This window comes from Eleutherodactylus coqui, chromosome 11 (assembly GCF_035609145.1).
Source record: "Eleutherodactylus coqui strain aEleCoq1 chromosome 11, aEleCoq1.hap1, whole genome shotgun sequence".
In the NCBI taxonomy this organism is placed as follows: domain Eukaryota; kingdom Metazoa; phylum Chordata; class Amphibia; order Anura; family Eleutherodactylidae; genus Eleutherodactylus; species Eleutherodactylus coqui.
In genome coordinates this window covers 130,143,252-130,164,421 of record NC_089847.1, presented here as the reverse complement: position 1 = coordinate 130,164,421, position 21,170 = coordinate 130,143,252, and the positions used below count along the sequence as shown (strand labels likewise).

At 54.4% G+C, this 21,170-nt stretch overlaps 1 protein-coding gene across 5 annotated transcripts in view; it reads left to right on the top strand.

Moving 5' to 3' along the window:
- PPFIA1 (PTPRF interacting protein alpha 1) overlaps positions 1-21,170 on the top strand; it is an 85,322-nt gene that overhangs the window by 13,525 nt on the left and 50,627 nt on the right. For all 5 annotated transcript variants that reach the window (XM_066583533.1, XM_066583532.1, XM_066583530.1 and 2 more), the window contains exons 3-9: positions 12,450-12,551; positions 12,668-12,832; positions 14,562-14,636; positions 14,738-14,833; positions 17,276-17,497; positions 19,038-19,184; positions 19,275-19,409. In XM_066583533.1, the coding sequence (XP_066439630.1) occupies positions 12,450-12,551; positions 12,668-12,832; positions 14,562-14,636; positions 14,738-14,833; positions 17,276-17,497; positions 19,038-19,184; positions 19,275-19,409 (942 nt within the window). The remainder of the gene's footprint in view (positions 1-12,449; positions 12,552-12,667; positions 12,833-14,561; positions 14,637-14,737; positions 14,834-17,275; positions 17,498-19,037; positions 19,185-19,274; positions 19,410-21,170) is intronic.

Sequence of the window (21,170 nt, the reverse complement as noted above, 5' to 3'; positions counted from 1 at the left end):
CCGCGGCCGTATTCACACGAGCGACTTTCTTGTTTGACTTTTGTGCACAAAACTTGCACCAATATAGGACTCGGTATGTGCGCACATGGCGGATTGGACCGTGTTGTAAAAAAAACGCCAAAAACACGACTTCCCATTGCAAATCAATGTGACGCCTATATTGACGCGGAATATGCGCCAAAATACGCCGTGTGAACATACCCTACAGGAAGGCTCACACAAGCGTAATTTCGTTGCATATTACGCACGTAATATACGCGGTAAATGGAGTCAATGAAAGTACGTGAAAAGGAACGCAGCGTGTTCTGTTTTACCGTGTTACGCGTGATCGAGCTCTACTGTTCACTAGCGTAATAAGCGCAGCACATACGCAATTACAATTACGGGCGGCGTCCATGTGCAGCATCGCTAAGCGGGAAGTTAAAAAAAAGGAACAAGTCAGACTGCGCAGGAGAGCGCGCGTGCGATGTGCTGTCATTCACGGTGAAAAATTGGCGCCATATGCGATAAAACGCTACGTCGTTCAGGCAGTGTTTTAACGCGCTTGTCTGAGCTCGGCCGTATTTGCGGCGAGTCTGTTTACATGCGTGATTTGTCTCTGGCAGCGATGCTGCGAACCGGAAGAGCTGCAGCGCGTCCCGTTTTTGCGCGATATCGCCCGCTAGCTCCTGCAGCAGAAAAAAAAAATCTGATCGCACTCATACGCATGCGATGGGATTTTACTATTGCGCTGCGATTAGCGGTACAACGCTCCCGTTGATTTCAGTAGAGCTTCGCACACAAGTCCTCGAGCGCGGTGTTTCTAACGCCGCAATCTATTTTCGCACATTTTAGCGCACCTCATTACTGATCCCAATTATGGGGGGCGTTAAAAATGGCTGTCCAACCAACGCTTTAAAGTGCGTTTGAAAACAAAACGCAAAACCGTGGTAAAACGCATGTTACACGTGTGGGAGTGGCCTTAGAAGTAATAAGAGACGGGCTGTGCCATGCGAGGCATGTTTGGCGCAACTCGCTATCTGCTGTGTAAATATAGCGTAAAGAGCGCATAGTAGGACGGAAGAGATCTGCGATGCGTCCTGCGGAAGGGGTCCTAAACCTGCGATACTACACCTCCCCCCGTGGTCGGGGCATTCTGGGACTTGTAGTTTCACCACATTTGATAACCCCTGATCTCTGCTGTACTCTTGTACCCTTTCGCACCTCCGGCGGCGCCTTCTCGTGGCGAGCCGCCGGCCTTGGTAGCGTGTAGCTTTAGGTAGTAAACAGACGGTAATCCAATCTGTTGTTCCCGTCTCCCTGCATTGTGCTCGCCGGTGTGTAAAAACCCAAATAAATGGCATTAAATCTGCTGCGAGGCAGCATCTGGCTGTAGTGGAAGCGTCGCCTCGTGTGACCCGAGGAGAGGACCACCCTCCGCTAGCTGAGGTCGGGGGGCCGGCTGCTGTCCCTTCCATCGCTCCCGAGTACAATGAACGTCGCCGTGTTTGTGGAAATGTTAATGCGTGTCGCCGGGCGCAGAACAACTCCTCCGCCCCGCTTTATTAGGAGCAGACCTCCACGCGGCCGTCCTTCTTGGATCAGCGTTCAGCTTTCTCTGGCACACTTCAGCTTCTCCGAGAAGATCAGTCATCCTATCTGCTAAACTTAGAGCGCCTCTCAAAGTTGGCTGTGAAGTTGGCGATCGCTGAGAACTTCTCGCTGCGTCCGAGGGCAGGAAAATATGACATCCAACATGGCCGCTCTGGCGCTGGTCCACAACTTACTACTTCCAAGAGCTTTCTTTGTTCCCTCCGTACGGTTGGGCGGGTTCTTCTGGCATAAGAAGTCCAACGCTGACCGACAAGATAACGCTGGAAGCCATGGGAAAGGCTGAGGAAGAACGGCTGACAGCGCAGATACATGCGAGACCCCATATTTCCACTCCAGTAATAAGGAACACGTGTGGGAATGTTGGAGGCTCCAACGCCGTTACTTTTAGGGTGTTTTTATACAATTACTCACGGTATCGTTGTACACGGACGCCCTGGGATAGCGGGAGGTAGATTGATGAGGTGGCATTACCTCAGGTGACACTTGGGGGCGCCACACCTGTATACGTTGTGAGGGGTTAGCTGAGGATGGTGAGCGTCGGCCAGCGGGCTCATGGGAAGGTGACGTGGGCTACCGGAGGTGAATGGAGGTATGAGGCCAGACGGATGTTGTGTGGATACTCATCATTCTTCGATCTGCAATGTCATGTACTGGGAATACGTTATAGAAGGGGTCACCACCCACGGGGGCTTAATGATCACGACTGGTGATGTCTGGCTAGTATTGTCCATGCGGACAGACAAGCGACTCCAGCAGAAATCACCTAAACACTCAGCGCAGGAGGCCCCCGGGCGCGTGTCCGGCGGGCCAGCGCAGGAGGCCCCCGGGCGCGTGACCCGCGGGCCAGCGCAGGAGCCCCCCGGGCGCGTGACCCGCGGGCCAGCGCAGGAGCCCCCCGGGCGCGTGACCCTCGGGCCAGCGCAGGAGCCCCCCGGGCGCGTGACCCGCGGGCCAGCGCAGGAGCCCCCCCCGGGCGCGTGACCGGCGGGCCAGCGCAGGAGCCCCCCCCGGCCGCGTGTCCGGCGGGCCAGCGCAGGAGCCCCCCCCGGGCGCGTGTCCGGCGGGCCAGCGCAGGAGCCCCCCCCGGGCGCGTGTCCGGCGGGCCAGCGCAGGAGCCCCCCCCGGGCGCGTGTCCGGCGGGCCAGCGCAGGAGCCCCCCCCCGGGCGCGTGTCCGGCGGGCCAGCGCAGGAGCCCCCCCCGGGCGCGTGTCCGGCGGGCCAGCGCAGGAGCCCCCCCCCGGGCGCGTGTCCGGCGGGCCAGCGCAGGAGCCCCCCCCGGGCGCGTGTCCGGCGGGCCAGCGCAGGAGCCCCCCCCGGGCGCGTGTCCGGCGGGCCAGCGCAGGAGCCCCCCCCCGGGCGCGTGTCCGGCGGGCCAGCGCAGGAGCCCCCCCCGGGCGCGTGTCCGGCGGGCCAGCGCAGTGTTCTGTAGCTCCCATGGCATACGGGAGCAGAAGACCCACCAGAGGCTTCTGTTATAACCACACCGGGCACAGCGCCTCCTTTGGGCTACTGAGGTTGTAACTGGCCCGTGGAAGACTGGAAACGTGGCGCGGTCCTATGAGTTACGGTACCAGTTGCTTCAGGCTGATGGTAGGGTTGGGGTGTGATGCACGCTGATGGTGGTTCCATAATGGTGTGGGTTGTTCTCATGGCATGGGTTGGGTCCACTGGTCCGCCTAAACATGTCATTGACTGGTATCCGCTACATTTCACTGCTTGCTCTTCATGGACTTCATGTCCCCCCACAATGATGGGATATTAGACCGTGCCGTCAGGCCCAAGTTGTCCAGAACTGGTTGGGGGAGCATTCTGAGGAGTTCCTATGAATGGCGCGGCTGGCACGGTCACCCACATGAGCCCAATCAAGCGCTTCTGGGGTGTGGTGGAGTGGGACGCTGGGTCAGAGGTTGGACTTTCATCCTCTACAGTCTCCCAATTCCCTCGACGTCCTCCAATGAAGTCTGTGCATTGAGCGGATCCTTCTTCATTGCTGGAGGGCGCATACGCTGTCCTCTCATTATGTTCCACCTGTGTGCATGCAATGAACAGGTGTCCATTTAATGGAACGAGTCCTGGAGGACAGGGAGGTAGGTGGGCATTCCCAGACTCGGCGCCCCCTGTACTAGGAGTCCATACCTTTTTAGTGCATTTTCCGAATCATCTGGAAACGCTGACGTTTGTTCTGGGAACAGAAACTTTCTTTTATTTTTTTTATTAAAATGACTGTCCGGAAATAAAGAAACACAGCTGCGTTCTTCCAGAAACAGCGCCACACTTGTCCGCAGGTTGTGTCTGGTATTACAGCTCAGCTGCATCAAAGTGCAAGGGAATGAGCTGCAATATTGCGCATGCCCCGTGGACAGGTGTGGCGCTGTTTCTCTAACGTTTCAGTTTAGGCCTGGATGCATCTCTGGAGCCGGGTAGCCAACGTGGCTAGTAACCCGCTGCCGGTGACTCTTTGGGTTGTTTTCTGTTGAAGTCTGTAAGAATTTTAATTGCTGAAAGCATTAAGGAGGAGGGTGGCGTGTGCAGTCTGTTCGCTGGCACGTGTAATGTCACACGGCGCCACTGCCAGCACATTCTCTGTTCACACTCTGTTATTACCCATTAATATTTATACTTGTGAGGCGACGGTTGGCATCACATTCGCCCTCCACCAGTGGCATCCAGCACAGATGCCCCTTCATAGACACCTTTCCAATAGTCATTACAGTGGAGAAGAGCGAGGCCTTGTAGCGGGGCCGAATACGACAATCTTATTATTCAGGTTGGCCCATGGATGAAGCTGGCGACGGGCACGAAACCAGAGGGTCTTCAGTTAAAGGGGCTGTGCCAAGTTATAAGGTTATGCCCTACCCGAAGGATTGGGGATAATTTTTTAATTGGTCGGAGTCCCAGTAGTCAAATCGCCAAAGAATAAAACGGCGGTTGCCCATGCACGCCACCGCACCATTTATTTCAATGGCAATGCCGGAAATTGCCAAGAACATGCACTCAGCAGTGTCAGGTGCCCTAATGGAAATGACTGGAGCTGCGGCGTGCGTGTGCAAGGACCCTCATGCAGGGGCCTTCCAGACCTCCGTTGTTGAGATCAATCGGGGGCCTGGTGCTTGAACCCAGGGGTGTAGTCTGCAGGCCCTCACGGGGCGGGGGGTTGTTGAGTTGCCGGTTATTTATTTTTACCCGGCATATTAATGGCCAGTAAAAAAAAATTATTTGCCAGCGGTGAGCCGGCCGGGCAGCAACCCACAAGCCTTTAACTCGCTTGCACCGCAGCACTGATGTGTTGGCAGCCGCCGCGGCTTTAATTGGAGTGTGATACTCTCCCTTGGCGTTGGCATTACTGCATGTAGATGGCGGCCTGTACACAGCGCAAACGCTGGGCGTAGAAGTGATGACAACAACAGCAGCTGCCAGACCAGAACCACAGAGCAAGCGAGTTAAATGCTTGTCAGATTGCTGCCCTGCATGGGCCCGCCATTGCCACGGGGGCCGCTATTGGGGGGGGGCCGCCGTGGCCATGGGTGCCGCTAATGGAGGGAGCCCGCCGTGACCATATGGTGCCGCTAATGGAGGGGGCCCGCCGTGGCCATGGGGGCCGCTAATGGAGGGGGCCCGCCGTGGCCATGGGGGCCGCTAATGGAGGGGGCCCGCCGTGGCCATGGGGGCCGCTAATGGAGGGGGCCCGCCGTGGCCATGGGGGCCGCTAATGGAGGGGGCCCGCCGTGGCCATGGGGGCCGCTAATGGAGGGGGCCCGCCGTGGCCATGGGGGCCGCTAATGGAGGGGGCCCGCCGTGGCCATGGGGGCCGCTAATGGAGGGGGCCCGCCGTGGCCATGGGGGCCGCTAATGGAGGGGGCCCGCCGTGGCCATGGGGGCCGCTAATGGAGGGGGCCCGCCGTGGCCATGGGGGCCGCTAATGGAGGGGGCCCGCCGTGGCCATGGGGGCCGCTAATGGAGGGGGCCCGCCGTGGCCATGGGGGCCGCTAATGGAGGGGGCCCGCCGTGGCCATGGGGGCCGCTAATGGAGGGGGCCCGCCGTGGCCATGGGGGCCGCTAATGGAGGGGGCCCGCCGTGGCCATGGGGGCCGCTAATGGAGGGGGCCCGCCGTGGCCATGGGGGCCGCTAATGGAGGGGGCCCGCCGTGGCCATGGGGGCCGCTAATGGAGGGGGCCCGCCGTGGCCATGGGGGCCGCTAATGGAGGGGGCCCGCCGTGGCCATGGGGGCCGCTAATGGAGGGGGCCCGCCGTGGCCATGGGGGCCGCTAATGGAGGGGGCCCGCCGTGGCCATGGGGGCCGCTAATGGAGGGGGCCCGCCGTGGCCATGGGGGCCGCTAATGGAGGGGGCCCGCCGTGGCCATGGGGGCCGCTAATGGAGGGGGCCCGCCGTGGCCATGGGGGCCGCTAATGGAGGGGGCCCGCCGTGGCCATGGGGGCCGCTAATGGAGGGGGCCCGCCGTGGCCATGGGGGCCGCTAATGGGGGACAGCTGTTACTACGTGGGCCGCTAATGTGGGGGGAGGGCCCGTACCTACTATTTGTGTATTGGCGCTTTCAATACCTGTGTAATTTAGTTTAGCTTTTTTTGCAGAGAGGGGGTTCATTCCACACTTTTGCCTCGGGCTGCATGAAGGCTTGGGGCACCCCTGGTTGAACCCCCACCGGTCATGAAGTTATCTCTTTGCCACCGGATAGAAGATAAGTTTATATGTTGGCACAACCCTTTAAGCCCCCCTTCCCTCCTACACATTAGAGTCTTGCCCCCAGAACTCGCTGATACAATTCTCTCTGTTTTGGTGTAAAGAAGGATCGGGGTGTTACATCTCCATGTAAGCGGGCCGGACGTGGGGTGCAGGAGGCGGCGGCGGGAGCGCTCTGAAATCAATGGGGGCTCCACCTCCAACATCGGGGACGGCCGCTGCAGTGTGGGGGAAGCCAGCTTGGCCACTTCCAGAGCCGTCTGCTCTCAGGCGTGTCGTGCCCGCTGCGCTGGCAGCTCATCAATAGCTTCTGTCTGGAAAACCCCTTTACTACCCATAGTCAGTAGTGACTGCAGCATCTAGAGCAGGGGTCCCCAACTCCAGTCCTCAGGGACCACCAATAGGCCATGTTTTCAGGATATCCTATGGTAAGAACACCGCTGGCAATGTCTGAGGCACCGACAATAATTACATCACCTGTAAAACACTGAGGAAATCCTGAAAACATGACCTGTTGGGGTCCCTGAGGACTGGAGGTGGGGAACACAAAGGGTTTAACAGAGGAACCGTCACCCCCGGGAATGTGGTTGTGGGGTGCTGAGGCCTGATGAAGACCCCCAGGTCGGCTGTCATTGTACATCTCTCAGGCCTTTAGGATGTCTGCTGACAGGTATAATACACTGCAGTACCGGAATCTCCTCCACTTCACTACTGGGCTGCAATGAAGATGGAAAGTTCCAAGGGAAACTCTTTCCGTCTTAAAAGTGCTTTATTATATAATAAAAAGTAGAGCTAATTGTTGCCGCCTCATCATAATGACTCCCATCACACAGCAGGGGGCGCTGGAGGGAGGAACCAGCCCGAACAGACAGACAAACGGAATAAAACCTGCTAAATATCCCAAAATGGAGCCGATGACTTCAGCCGCCCCATAAAATAAGTTCTCGTGGTTCTGAAAATAGGTTGTCTGTCTCCGGATTCGGCAGCACAAAATACATTAAGGGGTTTTCCGGGACTGCAGGTCCTTTTACACAGGACTGCCGGGCGGCGCGTCATCGTCCCAGCGAATCGCTCCTGTGCATGATCCCTCGGTGAATGGTGGCGCAGCGCCGGAGGCCGCCTATCGCCATTCACCAGAAAAAAGACGCTGTTGCCCACAGATGACCGACTGCCTGTTCACACCGGACGGCCGTTTTGAGTTTTCTGCCTGCGCCAACTAAACGCTAAGCGACCAAATAGTCCGCCGCGCAGTCGCTGTCGGCATTTACACTGGATGATTATCATTCGTTGTAAGAGGAACTTAAGGCCTCGTGTCCACGGGGAAAGTATATTTGGCAAATCCGCATCCCATAGGAATGCATTGACCATCCGCGGTTAATTAAATAGCCGCGGATGGTATTATAAGGGATTTGTGGATTTCACACGCAGGAAAAAAAATGCAGCATGTTCCATTTTCGTGCGAATTCCGCGTGCGGAGCTCATAGAGGTTGTGCGAGTGCCACGTCGGTGCAGCACCACACATTGTATGGCCGCCGCGCCTGATATAGCGGCACAATCTAATTCATGCAAATGGACTGAACTGCTCTCGGGCCATGTGACTAATGAACGTGACGCCATTACTGCTTCAGGCAACTGATCGGTGAGGTCCCGAATGGTGGACACGTCTCCCCCTCCCCCCCCTTAGCTAATCTTGGGGCCCTTTTCCATGGGGCACTTGTCAGGTACAGAACTCCCCAACAGCCGTCCCAGCGATCGCTCCTGTGCTTTCACACAGTGGTTCATTGTCTCCTCGTACATTCTCCCCCATGGGGCGTCTCGTTTGCTGTACTCGAGGGCACCCGGTGTCAGCTGCCGCCCTCTTTTTTTGTATTTCGGGCCTATAGGGTCAGTCACCCCCCTTCCTCCTGCTATTCCTCTTACCCCGCAGTTCGATCCCTTAGAAATAAGCAGATATGGAAGACCACCATGTTGGTTACGGATTATTTGCGTGAGGACAAACGCTCGGATCTTGCACGCTCGCAGCAGATGTGTAAGACGTGAGAAGGCTGAGTGACGTCCCGGACTTGTAATCATTAACTCGTCTCAGCAAGGAATTTACTGCCACCGACGAAAGGTGAAGCGACCAAACGTCATCAGACGCTCATTAGTGGTTTGGTTACACTAATGTTCTGCTGCCATCTTTATCTTCTTGGACTGTGCCCGTATATTCCTGCCCGTCGGTCCCCGCGCTGGTGGAGCTCACAATGTAAGGCCTCGGACCCATTTACACTATGTATGCACATAAGGCCGGGCTTCATTCACTGGAAGCAAGCAGAGATCTTGAAAGCGGTAAAGAATTGAAAGACAAAGTATGTGAGAAAGTTACAGAACTTGTCATCCTACACTAAAGGAGTTTTAGTATTTCCATCCTTTAGGCTCCACTCACGCAGGACGCCTCGTATACATCTGTAAACCGTGGGCGTTACTTCGGTGCCGGTCTTTGGCGCGGTCTTTACTGCATCCATAGTGCCTCTTGTGCATACAGCCTTCAATGCCATAAATGTCTGATAGATGCAGGCTCTTTTGCTGTGACCTGCACCCATCTCCAGAACTGGGGTCCCCTGAATTTAGTGGGCGCTGTGCCTGCAGTACCAACCCTGGCCATTGCAATGTTGATAGCGCTATCTACTTTCAGCACTGTCTGCACTGACAGTAGACCTGGTAATCAGCCGATCGACGGGGATCTTGAGCGGCGGACCCCTGACAATCCACTGCTGATGACCGGTCCTGAGGATAGGTCATCAATAGTGGGAGTCTTGGACAACCACTTTTAAAGGGGCTGTACCAGAATGATCCTGAGAACGGGGGTCCGGTGTCCCCTGTCCCTCCCTACAGGCTTCCTGCACCCCCGCAGTGAGGAGTTTAAATGGAGCAATGGTCTTGCAGGCACTCTACCGCGCCATTCTTTTTCAATGATGGCCAGGCAGTTGGGTATTTCCTTGACCCGCATTGAAATGCGTGGAGCGCTGACTGCACATGCTTGGCTGGCGCTCCATTCAGGTGTGACATCACTGCGGATGGGAAAAGCATCTTCGCAGCGACGAGAAGAAGGGGGCACAGGAGTCCCGTTCTCAGGATCAGTGGGGGTCTGTAGTACAACCCCTATAAAGAGGTCAGCAATAGTTTTTGCCTGAAAACGCATCCGGATAGGTTAATAGTTAATCGCTGGGAAACAACCGCTCGGGATCCCCGGCGATCACCTGATCACCCGGATCAAAGTCAGTGCGTCATTGGGGACAGGAGTGGAAATGCCATAGCAGCCTTCAGCTCCCATTAATGCCAGTAGGAGTTGCAGCAGCTTTAAGACTTCCCAGGGACGGAGGCAGAAGTGTAATAGGCGGCTTCAGCTTGCATAGACTTCAGTGGGAGTGAAGCCCGCTAGGGCTCTTGCACTCCGTCCCTTATGACTCACGGATAGCGAGCCGTGCGATCAGCTCATCACAAGGGATCCCAAGCAGGATGCGTAAGCAATAGTTTTTGCCCAGAACATCCCTTTAAGGATAGCTTTTTGCCCAGAACATCCCTTTAAGGATAGCTGCCTGCGGAGGCTCCTTTTAGCTTGGCCAAGTACACACAGTGGTTTAGTAGGGCCGGAGGGGATGTGAGGCCGGCCTTCATACTTGGTGACTCTTTCTAAAGCAACCAAAAATACCGAAAAAGGAAACCTTGTATCCTCCTGGATTTCTGTTTAGCCCACATGACCCCATAAAGATTAGAACGAGGGGTGATTGAGATCGCCTTGTCACCCCGGCGTGCGCTGTCCCTCCACACCAGGCGTCCCCCCACCCTCCACCCCCGGCATATTGTGCTGTGCAGAAAGAGAAGAAAAGTTTCAAAGTGTCCTAGAAGTAGAATCTTAATGACATACTAAGTGTGACCGCGTGTTCTCCACCCCCGGGTCATGTATATAGCATGTGCCTGCTAATACAGGTATACAGGGCTGCTTGTCCTGTCGCCGTTAGTCACGTTACCTTTTATGTAGTCATAGAAGGTGCTGACGTCGCGCTCACCGCTGTTTGTCACTGTGTCACGTCCCCCCCCCCCCCCTTCCTAAATGGATCTAGCATCTTGTTAGCGCAGCGCTGCTAATGATGGCGTGTTCGGAAATGTATTCCTACAGAATATGGCGCAGACCGTGACTCTGATCATGCTGGCACAGGCGGACGGCTCGATGCGAGCAGCTGTCAGACGGACCGTTCAGGACAGGCGTTCATTCCCAGAATGTGTTAATAGAAGAAAAATATTCCATTCACCGACAGCAAGCAGATGTATGAAAAGTGATGTGAGATTGAGATGCAAATTCTATCGGAACGCAGCTGAACTTGTCTGTATCCGGTGACTAACCTCCTGTATATGGTCAAGGGAATCTCTTGTGGCCTTGTTCACACCGGTCGGATTGGCGGTGGATTCTCCATACTCGATTTCTGCACGGAGAATCGACAGCATTTACAAATTGTAGCGGCAGAATCTCATCCGCGTGCCGTGGAAGAAAATCCACCCTAAGGCAAGGCGCGCAAAATATGAACTTCATTCTTTTGAATAGACTTATTTACATGGTCTCCCCCCCCCCCCCCCCCCCCATGTTCTGTCTTTTGGAACACTTTGCTCATTGTTTGCTATGGGACCTTTTAAAGACATCGTGTGCCGCGCTAAATGCATGCAAGTGATGTGATGTTTCCCACTACTTGTCATCCTCTGATGCGCCTGAAACGCGTGCCCGAGGATCGCAGTTTCACAGAAGTAATGCGGTTTTGAATGAAACGCACGTTTGCGAGCACAACATCTGGCCAAGGTTACTCATGTGACTGTACCCCGAGGCCAGCCGCACACGACCCCAGAAAATCACATGGGATTGTGCGCGATTTTCTTGAAGAAATCTGGTTGGGTTCGTATACATGAGCGATGTCCTCCTGCGCGGCGCCGCAAGTTCTGACTTTCTGCGACATCGCCCATTGTTGTCAATGTAGGTTGTGTTGGAGATCGTACGGATGACAGCGGATGCTCGCCGTCGATCATGTGCAGCACAGATTTTTTTTTTTTTTTCCTGCGCGGTCGCTAGGCGATGACGCAGGTCCCCACGGCCTACCTGCAGTGTCGATTGCAGATGAGCTGCGGGTCAAACCGCTTCAATGGAAGCCGTCCGTGCGACGTCCGCACAAAGATGGAACATGCTGCAATTTTAAATCCACTTGTGGAAATCGCAGTGGCTATTCGCTCATCGGAGCGGACCTACGACTGTTCTATTTTTTCAGTGGGCCCACAATACCACGGATCGTCCACGCGGGTGACTATCGTGGATTCCGCAATTGAAATCCGGTCATGTGCAGCCGGCCTCAATCGGGGGGTAATTTTCTTGTTGAGATTCAAGAAGGAAAATCCATTCCGTGTGAGCGAAGACTTGAAGCGTGTCCGCAAATCTGCAGCGAATCTGCCCCATGTGAACACATTAACCCTTTCCAATCCACTGTCTGACGTCTGAAGACATTATGATTTAAGGCTGTACAGCTCCGATGTTGGAAGACGTCCATCGGGGTTCCCTTACTGTATGTTGCCAGCCCCTCATGCAGTACTGGCTTTAGCCAGCAGATGGCACCGTTGTATAACAGCAGAAAAAGAGTAAGCCCCCTAGGAAAACCAGGATAGAAATTGGATTGGAAAGGGTTAAATCCAAGCCTAAAGCTGCAACGTGTCCATTTATGCTACAGATTTCACCCTTTGCATTGCAAACCGTGAACTCTGCAGCGTGCGAACGCACCCCGAGGGCGACTTCACACGGAGAAGAAACGCTGCCGGCTTTCTGCAGCAGATTTTGCATTGCCAGCACAAGCCACGGGGAGATCCCAAAAATCTCCTTCACATGGTGGGAAAATTTGGCGCAACAAATCCATAAAATTTTTCAAAGGCGCTGCAGATTCTACATCCCCGGCACGCCTACTTGTGTCGCGGATTTTAACCCTTGAAATCCAAGGCTTACAACCCGCAACATTTCCACAAGGCCAAATCCGCGCCAATTAGGCGAGCGCTGCGTATTTACCGTATTGCATTCATCTTGGTTTCCTTCTATTCGAGCAGCGGGCGTCTTCCCAGGACTTACAAGTGAATGTTTTGTCTTAAAGGAGTTTGCAGCACTGACTAAAGAGCTGAATATCTGCCGGGAGCAGCTGCTGGAGCGCGAGGAAGAAATCGCCGAGTTAAAGGCCGAGCGGAACAATACCCGGGTAAGGATCTCATATACTCCGATGCAAAGGACGGGCAGCACGGCCTCCTGGCAGTTTTTCCATGACCCACTGCCATTTTGCTTCCTTGTCTTACTTTCACCTTGTAATCTTTGCAGCTTCTTCTGGAACACTTGGAGTGTCTCGTTTCTCGGCACGAGCGCTCTCTCAGGATGACCGTGGTGAAGAGACAGGCGCAGTCCCCGGCCGGAGTCTCCAGCGAAGTGGAAGTTTTGAAAGCACTGAAGTCTCTTTTTGAACATCACAAAGCTTTAGATGAGAAGGTAATGTGGGTGACGCCAACGAGCCGCCCGCCCGCTGGGTAACACCTTAACGGTGATGGAATTGGTTTGAGTTGAGCGCGTTTCACTTCCCTTCTGGGACTCCTTTGTTTGGCTTAGTTCCTGAATCTGAAGGGACACTTTTCGTTGGGATGGGTTTGTGAGAAGTGATGTTATTACGGCTTCTCTTTTATAGAATAAGGGTTGTGTTCGCCTTTATGACTCCACTGCGAACAATGAAGCAACTTTGTAGTTCCAAGGGTTTTCTGGGACTAAAATACTAAAATATTGATGTCCTCGTCTTGTGATCATCCGTATCAAATCGTTGGGGATTCTAAACCCGCTAATCAGCTGTGTAAAGAAGTTGTGGCTCTTGAGCGAGAGCTGCAGAGCATCTTCATGTGTATCAAGCACAGCGCCGTTCATCTCGTGGAGGCTGTGCTTAATATTGCAGCTTGAATCCCTTACACATGAGTTGGGGCTGAGCAGCAAATAGGCCACGTGATAATCGGTAAACGTGACCTCACAGACCACGGCGGAGGCCACAGTGCTTGCTTGGGTGTCGCAGGACTTGGCCCTCCACCGATGTAAAATATTAATGACCTAGTTTCATGATGGGTCATCAATATCTGATCGGTGGGGATCTGCTCAGGACCCCCCACCTACCTCCAGGCCTCGGTGCTGGAGCATGCGCCACAATGTCTGGTGGCATCAGGTTCATTCTCCAGGGGGTCTGATAGCAGCTCAGTACCATTCAAGGGAACGAAGTTGAGCTGCTATACCAGACACCACCACTACATGATGTACAGCGCTGTGTCTGGTAAGCATTGCAGAGGCCGCGGTCCTCCCTGAAGCGCTTTCTGCCTTATCAGCTGATCTGCGGGGAGCCGGAGCTGCAGACCCAGGCTGGTCTGATACCTCTGATATATTTTGAGGCTAGCTTATCAATATTTTAGTATCTGAAAACCCCTCTGATTAAAAGTCTATTGCTTTATGTCTACAGCTCCTGTGCAGCCCAGTGTGTCTCCATGGTTACAGGCTAAAACAAAGGCTGATCCTGCAGTCGTTCTCCCTCCATCTGTCCCCTAGTTCTTACTAACATATGTCTAGTAATTTAGCTCTAGCTAGAAGACAGATGGAAATGTGATTTTATGAAGAAATGAAACAGAATCTAAATAAGAGCTAAATGTTTTGTGCTATTTGTTTTTCTCAAATTTTCCCAAACTTTTCTTACGAAGTTGGGTGAGGCCTTTTAAAGGGAAACAGACGCAACTTCTGACGCTGCAGCGTGACCCTGGGGTGTGTAGTAGTAAGGGGCAGAGTGTCAAATTTAGTGTAATTTGTGAGTTATATAAGGCCCACTTAACCCCTTTAGTGGCTCGCCTGGAAAATCTCCAGGGCTTGCTGCACTGACCATGCAGTTAAACCCCAGAAGATTTCCGTGGACTTGCTCTAGTGCTGAAATGTGCCATGTATCACATGACTAGTACGTCCGTGGTGCATACGGATATTTACACATGAGCCATACAATTACATGCGCCATTCTGCGTAACAAATACCAGGTCAGATTGGTGAATCCACACAATAGATCAGTATGGCGTCCTCTGAACGCGCCATCACATTTATAGGGATTTCATGTCGGACTCGTTCCTCTGAGCATGCCCGCCATTGTCTGGTCCTGTTTCTCCATGTCAGTTGTGTCCGGCTGTCACAGCGCAGTTGTCCTCCTCAGGTGCGGGAACGTTTACGGGTGGCGTTGGAGAGATGTAGCTTATTAGAAGAGGAGCTCACAGTAACGCACAAAGAGGTGAGTCGGACTTTCGGTTCGCTCGGGTCACCGGGTGCAAAAACTTGTAAACTATGTGCAGTAAAAGTGAAAAAGTTAATCTGCGGCTGTCGCCCATCCAGCTGATGGTCGCACGAGAGCAGAACAATCAGAAGAAAATCTACAATGACGGCACTACAGATCACGAGCCGGACAACACGCCCAACACTAATGGCAAGGTAGGACGCCGGGGTTATTGTAGGTCTGTCTTAAGAAGGACGCATCTACCGCTCCCACTTACTACTTCTTATCCCAAAACTACTTTTCCTCATTATTTTCTCCTCTGTATACTTTGCTTCCTCTGCCCACTTCCCTTACTACTTTTTCTCTGCCTGCTTCTTACTATCTTCTATCTGCTACTCCTTACCGCTCTTTATACTCTGCCCTCTTCTATTTGCTTTTCTTCCTCCTCTTTCTACTTATCTTCCTTATCTGCCTGTTGCTCCTCACTATTTTTCCTCTCCTTGCTTCTCTTAACTACTCTGCCTCCTCTGCCCGCTTCCCTTTGCCAGCCTGCCTCCTCTGCCCGCTTCCCTTTGCCAGCCTGCCTCCTCTGCCCGCTTCCCTTTGCCAGCCTGCCTCCTCTGCCCGCTTCCCTTTGCCAGCCTGCCTCCTCTGCCCGCTTCCCTTTGCCAGCCTGCCTCCTCTGCCCGCTTCCCTTTGCCAGCCTGCCTCCTCTGCCCGGCATCCCTTTGCCAGCCTGCCTCCTCTGCCCGCTTCCCTTTGCCAGCCTGCCTCCTCTGCCCGCTTCCCTTTGCCAGCCTGCCTCCTCTGCCCGCTTCCCTTTGCCAGCCTGCCTCCTTCTGCCCGCTTCCCTTTGCCAGCCTGCCTCCTTCTGCCCGCTTCCCTTTGCCAGCCTGCCTCCTTCTGCCCGCTTCCCTTTGCCAGCCTGCCTCCTTCTGCCCGCTTCCCTTTGCCAGCCTGCCTCCTTCTGCCCGCTTCCCTTTGCCAGCCTGCCTCCTCTGCCCGCTTCCCTTTGCCAGCCTGCCTCCTCTGCCCGCTTCCCTTTGCCAGCCTGCCTCCTCTGCCCGGCATCCCTTTGCCAGCCTGCCTCCTCTGCCCGGCATCCCTTTGCCAGCCTGCCTCCTCTGCCCGCTTCCCTTTGCCAGCCTGCCTCCTCTGCCCGCTTCCCTTTGCCAGCCTGCCTCCTCTGCCCGCTTCCCTTTGCCAGCCTGCCTCCTTCTGCCCGCTTCCCTTTGCCAGCCTGCCTCCTTCTGCCCGCTTCCCTTTGCCAGCCTGCCTCCTTCTGCCCGCTTCCCTTTGCCAGCCTGCCTCCTTCTGCCCGGCATCCCTTTGCCAGCCTGCCTCCTTCTGCCCGGCATCCCTTTGCCAGCCTGCCTCCTTCTGCCCGGCATCCCTTTGCCAGCCTGCCTCCTTCTGCCCGATTTTTCATTTGCCAGTCTTAATGTGCAGTTTGGACTGAAATGTGCAAAATTTATTCTCATATATTAGACCAATTCTTTATATCCAGAGATGGCTGTACAGCTTTAGACAGTTATTCCCATCCAAGACACTTATGACGTGTCCACATGATATGCCCTGCAGATAGATACAGGTCCTACCTACCAGAATCCCGAAAGGGGGTCCACCGACCCCGTCCTGTCTGCTGCTGCACCGTGGCCACAGCTGAATGGATAGGTGGATTGGATTACAGAAATGTCCAAGTTTGCTTTTCTTTACTGTTTCTGTAATTCCCTTAGAATTGAATGGAAACGGGCGAACCCCACTAATTAGCTTCTATTCACTTTTATGGGCGTTACATAAACGGCATAGAACAGCGGGCTCGGCTGTTTCTGTAATCCTCACTATTAACTGTGGCTGTGCTGCAACTTGTTACTAGGTTGGCAGACCTCCCATCACAGCAACAGGACCCGCTGCTATCAAAACTTTATGGGATATGCTGCGGCTCTGCCATAAATGTCCAAGATGTGAAGAAGCTTTAAATCTTAAAGGGGTTGTCCAATTGTAAACTACCGATGGCCTATCCTCAGGATAGATCATTAATAGTAGTGGGCTGTTGCACAGAGCTGATTTCTGCAGGAAGCAGATAGCTCTGTTCTCACTACAGTGGCCAGATTTGGTATTGCAGCAAGGTTCCCATTCATTTCAATGCATGCAACACCTAACCAGGCCACTATGCTGGGAACGGAGCTGTTCGCTTCCTGCAGAAATTAGCTTGGTGCAGAAATACCCTGGCCCTGCAAACAATTGATTTGGCAGTGGTCTCTGGTGACGGACCCTCACCAAGGTTCTGTTGATAAAGATTATAATCTATTCTGAGGATAGGTCATCAATATTTTACAACTGGACAACCCCTTTAAATACAGTTTTTCTGCCTGGTTCTAGTTATTCTTAGGTCTCTTGAATGTGTGCATGCCTATATAATATGAAACGATAATCGCTCACATTGTTAGTACGGCGCGCTTTCCTCTTCATTACCCTATGTAGGTCTGTAAGTATCGTCACGCCGTTTCCCGGGATAATATGTACACTTGTCGCGTGCCGTTAACTATCACTATAGAGCGGAGCGTCTTCTGACTTGTGGTGATTTGATTAAATCTTCATATTTTCCTAATGCGATCAGTCGAGTTCCTGGAGGCTAATTCTGCTTTTTGTGACAGAGATCATCCGACAGCTCTTTAAATCACGATGAAGACCTGTCTAAAGTCATGGAGCTTCAGGATGTCATCGAGAAACAGTCTAAGGAGCAGAGTCAGATGAAGGAGCGCCTGGCCGTCCTGTCCAACCGCGTTACTGAGCTGGAGGAAGATTTGGACACGGCAAGGAAAGATCTCATTAAATCTGAGGAGATGAACACAAAGCTGCAGCGTGACGTACGAGAGGTGAGGAGAGACGGGTGCAATGTGGTGCGAATCCCAGGAGTGCGGAACCTGCGCAGAATGTTTAATGTTACCAGTGCAAAGGAAAAAAGTAGTGGTTGCCCATAGCAACCGGTCAGTTTCAAAAGTCTCTATTAAAACAGTGAGGAGAAGGAACAGGCTGGTTTGCGCAGCAATGCGATCACCAGATGCGGTGAGGTTAGAGGTGCGTCAGATTTGGCAACCAGCAGGGTTTGAGGGTGGCTTCGGATGCGGCCGCCAGCGGGGTTGGAGGGTGGCTTCGGATGCGGCTGCCAGCGGGGTTAGCGGGTGGCTTCGGATGCGGCCGCCAGCGGGGTTGGGGGGCTGCCTTCAGGTGCGGCCGCCAGCGGGCTTGAAGGGCTGCCTTCAGGTGCGGCCGCCAGCGGGCTTGAAGGGCTGCCTTCAGGTGCGGCCGCCAGCGGGCTTGAAGGGCTGCCTTCAGGTGCAGCCGCCAGCGGGCTTGAAGGGCTGCCTTCAGGTGCGGCCGCCAGCGGGCTTGAAGGGCTGCCTTCAGGTGCGGCCGCCAGCGGGCTTGGGGGGCTGCCTTCAGGTGCGGCCGCCAGCGGGCTTGGGGGGCTGCCTTCAGGTGCGGCCGCCAGCGGGCTTGGGGGGCTGCCTTCAGGTGCGGCCGCCAGCGGGCTTGGGGGGCTGCCTTCAGGTGCGGCCGCCAGCGGGCTTGGGGGGCTGCCTTCAGGTGCGGCCGCCAGCGGGCTTGGGGGGCTGCCTTCAGGTGCGTCCGCCAGCGGGCTTGGGGGGCTGCCTTCAGGTGCGTCCGCCAGCGGGCTTGGGGGGCTGCCTTCAGGTGCGGCCGCCAGCGGGCTTGGGGGGCTGCCTTCAGGTGCGGCCGCCAGCGGGGTTGGGGGGCTGCCTTCAGGTGCGGCCGCCAGCGGGGTTGGGGGGCTGCCTTCAGGTGCGGCCGCCAGCGGGGTTGGGGGGGGGGCTGCCTTCAGGTGCGGCCGCCAGCGGGGTTGGGGGGGGGGCTGCCTTCAGGTGCGGCCGCCAGCGGGGTTGGGGGGGGGGGCTGCCTTCAGGTGCGGCCGCCAGCGGGGTTGGGGGGCTGCCTTCAGGTGCGGCCGCCAGCGGGGTTGGGGGGCTGCCTTCAGGTGCGGCCGCCAGCGGGGTTGGGGGGCTGCCTTCAGGTGCGGCCGCCAGCGGGGTTGGGGGGGGGGGGGGGCTGCCTTCAGGTGCGGCTGCCAGCGGGGCTGGGGGGTGCGGGACGTTTCGGATGCGGGTACCTGCAGGAGAAGAGGTTGCTAGCTGCCCACGCATTTGGGGTGTTCATCAGATGCTTCTATGGGTGCACAGAAGGGATAATTCTTTGTTTTAATGTATGGGTAAGCCGGATGGAAGACCTGATGATTGAACAGGTCGGTCAAACGTGGGATCTATTCTGCATTTTTAACGCCACCAGTGTTAAGAAATCTTGGCGACTGTATCTGAAGGCGCGAAGCTTTTACTGAATGAAGCCAACTGCATGTAGTAATATGAGAGTTTGACTACCTGGTTGCCGCTTCACCTGCAGGCGATGGCCCAGAAGGACGATATGGAAGAGAGGATCACAACGCTCGAAAAACGCTACCTCGCGGCACAGCGCGAAGCCACATCCGTGCACGACCTCAATGATAAACTTGAAAACGAGATTGCTAATAAGGAATCGGTACTCCGCCAGGTAATATATAGCTGGTGGGTGATAAGACTACACGGAGAAGCGGGAGGACATTGTGATAGAACTACTATTGACTTGTCTTCTTAACACCAGAGCGAAGAAAAGAACCGGCAGCTTCAGGAACGTCTGGAACTGGCAGAACAGAAGCTTCAGCAGACTATGCGGAAAGCAGAAACCCTACCGGAGGTGGAGGCGGAGTTGGCGCAGAGAGTCGCTGCCCTCACAAAGGTGAATGAGGCGACCATTGATGCTCATGTGATATGCCTGATACAATCACTTAGCTGTCTTCTGTTCTTATGGTCACCTGGATCGATCTTGTAAGACGTTGAGGGTCTGCATCCATAGACAACATGCCTCGTCTTTTGACCAGTGCAGCTTTTAATTACCAATCCTATATATTCTTTGTTTCCATGCAGACCCTTCAACTTACTGTTTAAAGGGATTGTCCAGGGGTAGAAAAACATGGCTGCTTTTTTCCAGACACAGCACCACCATTGTCCGTGGGTTGTTTCTGGTATTGCAGCTCAGCTCCCATTCACTTCCATGCAGTTGAGTTGCAATACCACACACAACCCTATGAACAAGGGTGGCGCTGTTTTTGCAAGAAAGCCGACATCTTTTTTCTAACCCTGGACAACCCCTTTAATCTGCAGTCAGCGTGTTATAAAGAGTAGACTGATATATAATTTTGTAGGATGGGATTCGCTGATAACTAGGGCTTCAGTTATTAAAATCCCTGCTCATTCTATGTTGGAATCCAGTGGGCGCTCCCTTAAAGGGGTGTTCTGATCTGAGACAGATATGCCATAAAAGCCTTATAGGTTTGAGTCCCACTTTCGGCGCTCCCTTAAAGGGGTGTTCTGATCTGAGACAGATGTGCCATAAAAGCCTTATGGGTTTGAGTCCCACTTTCTGGGACCTGCACCTGTTTATAGTTGTAGCCCCACTGTCTCTGTCCTAGCTGAAGGCAGCAGTCAGGACTTGTGGAAACAGCTGAGTGGGATTTTCTACCCTGTTTCTGTAACCCTATAGAAGTCAATGGGAGTAAAGGAAATCGCCTAGTACAGCGAGCTGCGTGCTGTTTCTGTAGCTCGGAGGCTGCGGGAACAGCATAGCTCACTATGCTAGGCTGTTTCTGTAACTCCCGTTGACTTCTATGGGAGTTAGCGAATCAGCGTAATGATGCTCACTCGGCTGTTTCCATAAGTCCTGACTTAGCGGGGTCAGGGGCAATGAGAAACTTAAGGGGGGTTTCCAGGAAAAACACTATCGATGACCTGTCCTCAGGATAAGTCATCAATAGTTGATCGGCTGTGGTCTGTTGCTCGGGACCCCGACCGATCAGCTGAGCGGGCACCCGCTGACAGTCTGCAATTACACAGGGAGACTTCCACTGCTGCCGCTCCGACCTCTGTGTATTTGCGATGCTGTCAGCGGGTGCCCGCTCAGCTGATCGGTCGGGGTCCCGAGCAACAGACCACAGCCGATCAACTATTGATGACCTATCCTGAAGATGGGTCAGAGCGACACGTCAAAAGTTTTGGTTAGTGATGATCAGTGAAATGAAGGGCTGCAGTACTGGAGTGCTGTACCCCTTCGTCGGTCTTCGCTGCCTGTTGGATCTTCTCGGCAGCTGAGGGCAGACCCACAGATCTTTATAGTTGGTCTTCTAATTACTTGTTGCCTCTTGAACTCTTCTGTATGACTTCCCTCTGATTGTGTCGTCCGGCTTTTCAATGTTCTTGTTACTCTTTACGGCTCTATGATGAGAATTTTGGGGGGTGGGAGGGGCAGACCAAAAGCATTGCAGCATTCGGAGTAATCTAAACTAACCACCAAGTTAATGTCGGCCTCGTCTGTAGTGTCCTAACCTCTTCCTCCCAGTTTGTGCGCGTCTGTGTTTGTCACTTCTCTTGTCCTCTGACTCTGTAGTCTGAGCTTTTGCCTCCGGGAAAGCCTGCTGCTAAGGAAGCTAAGGTGTTTGGACTT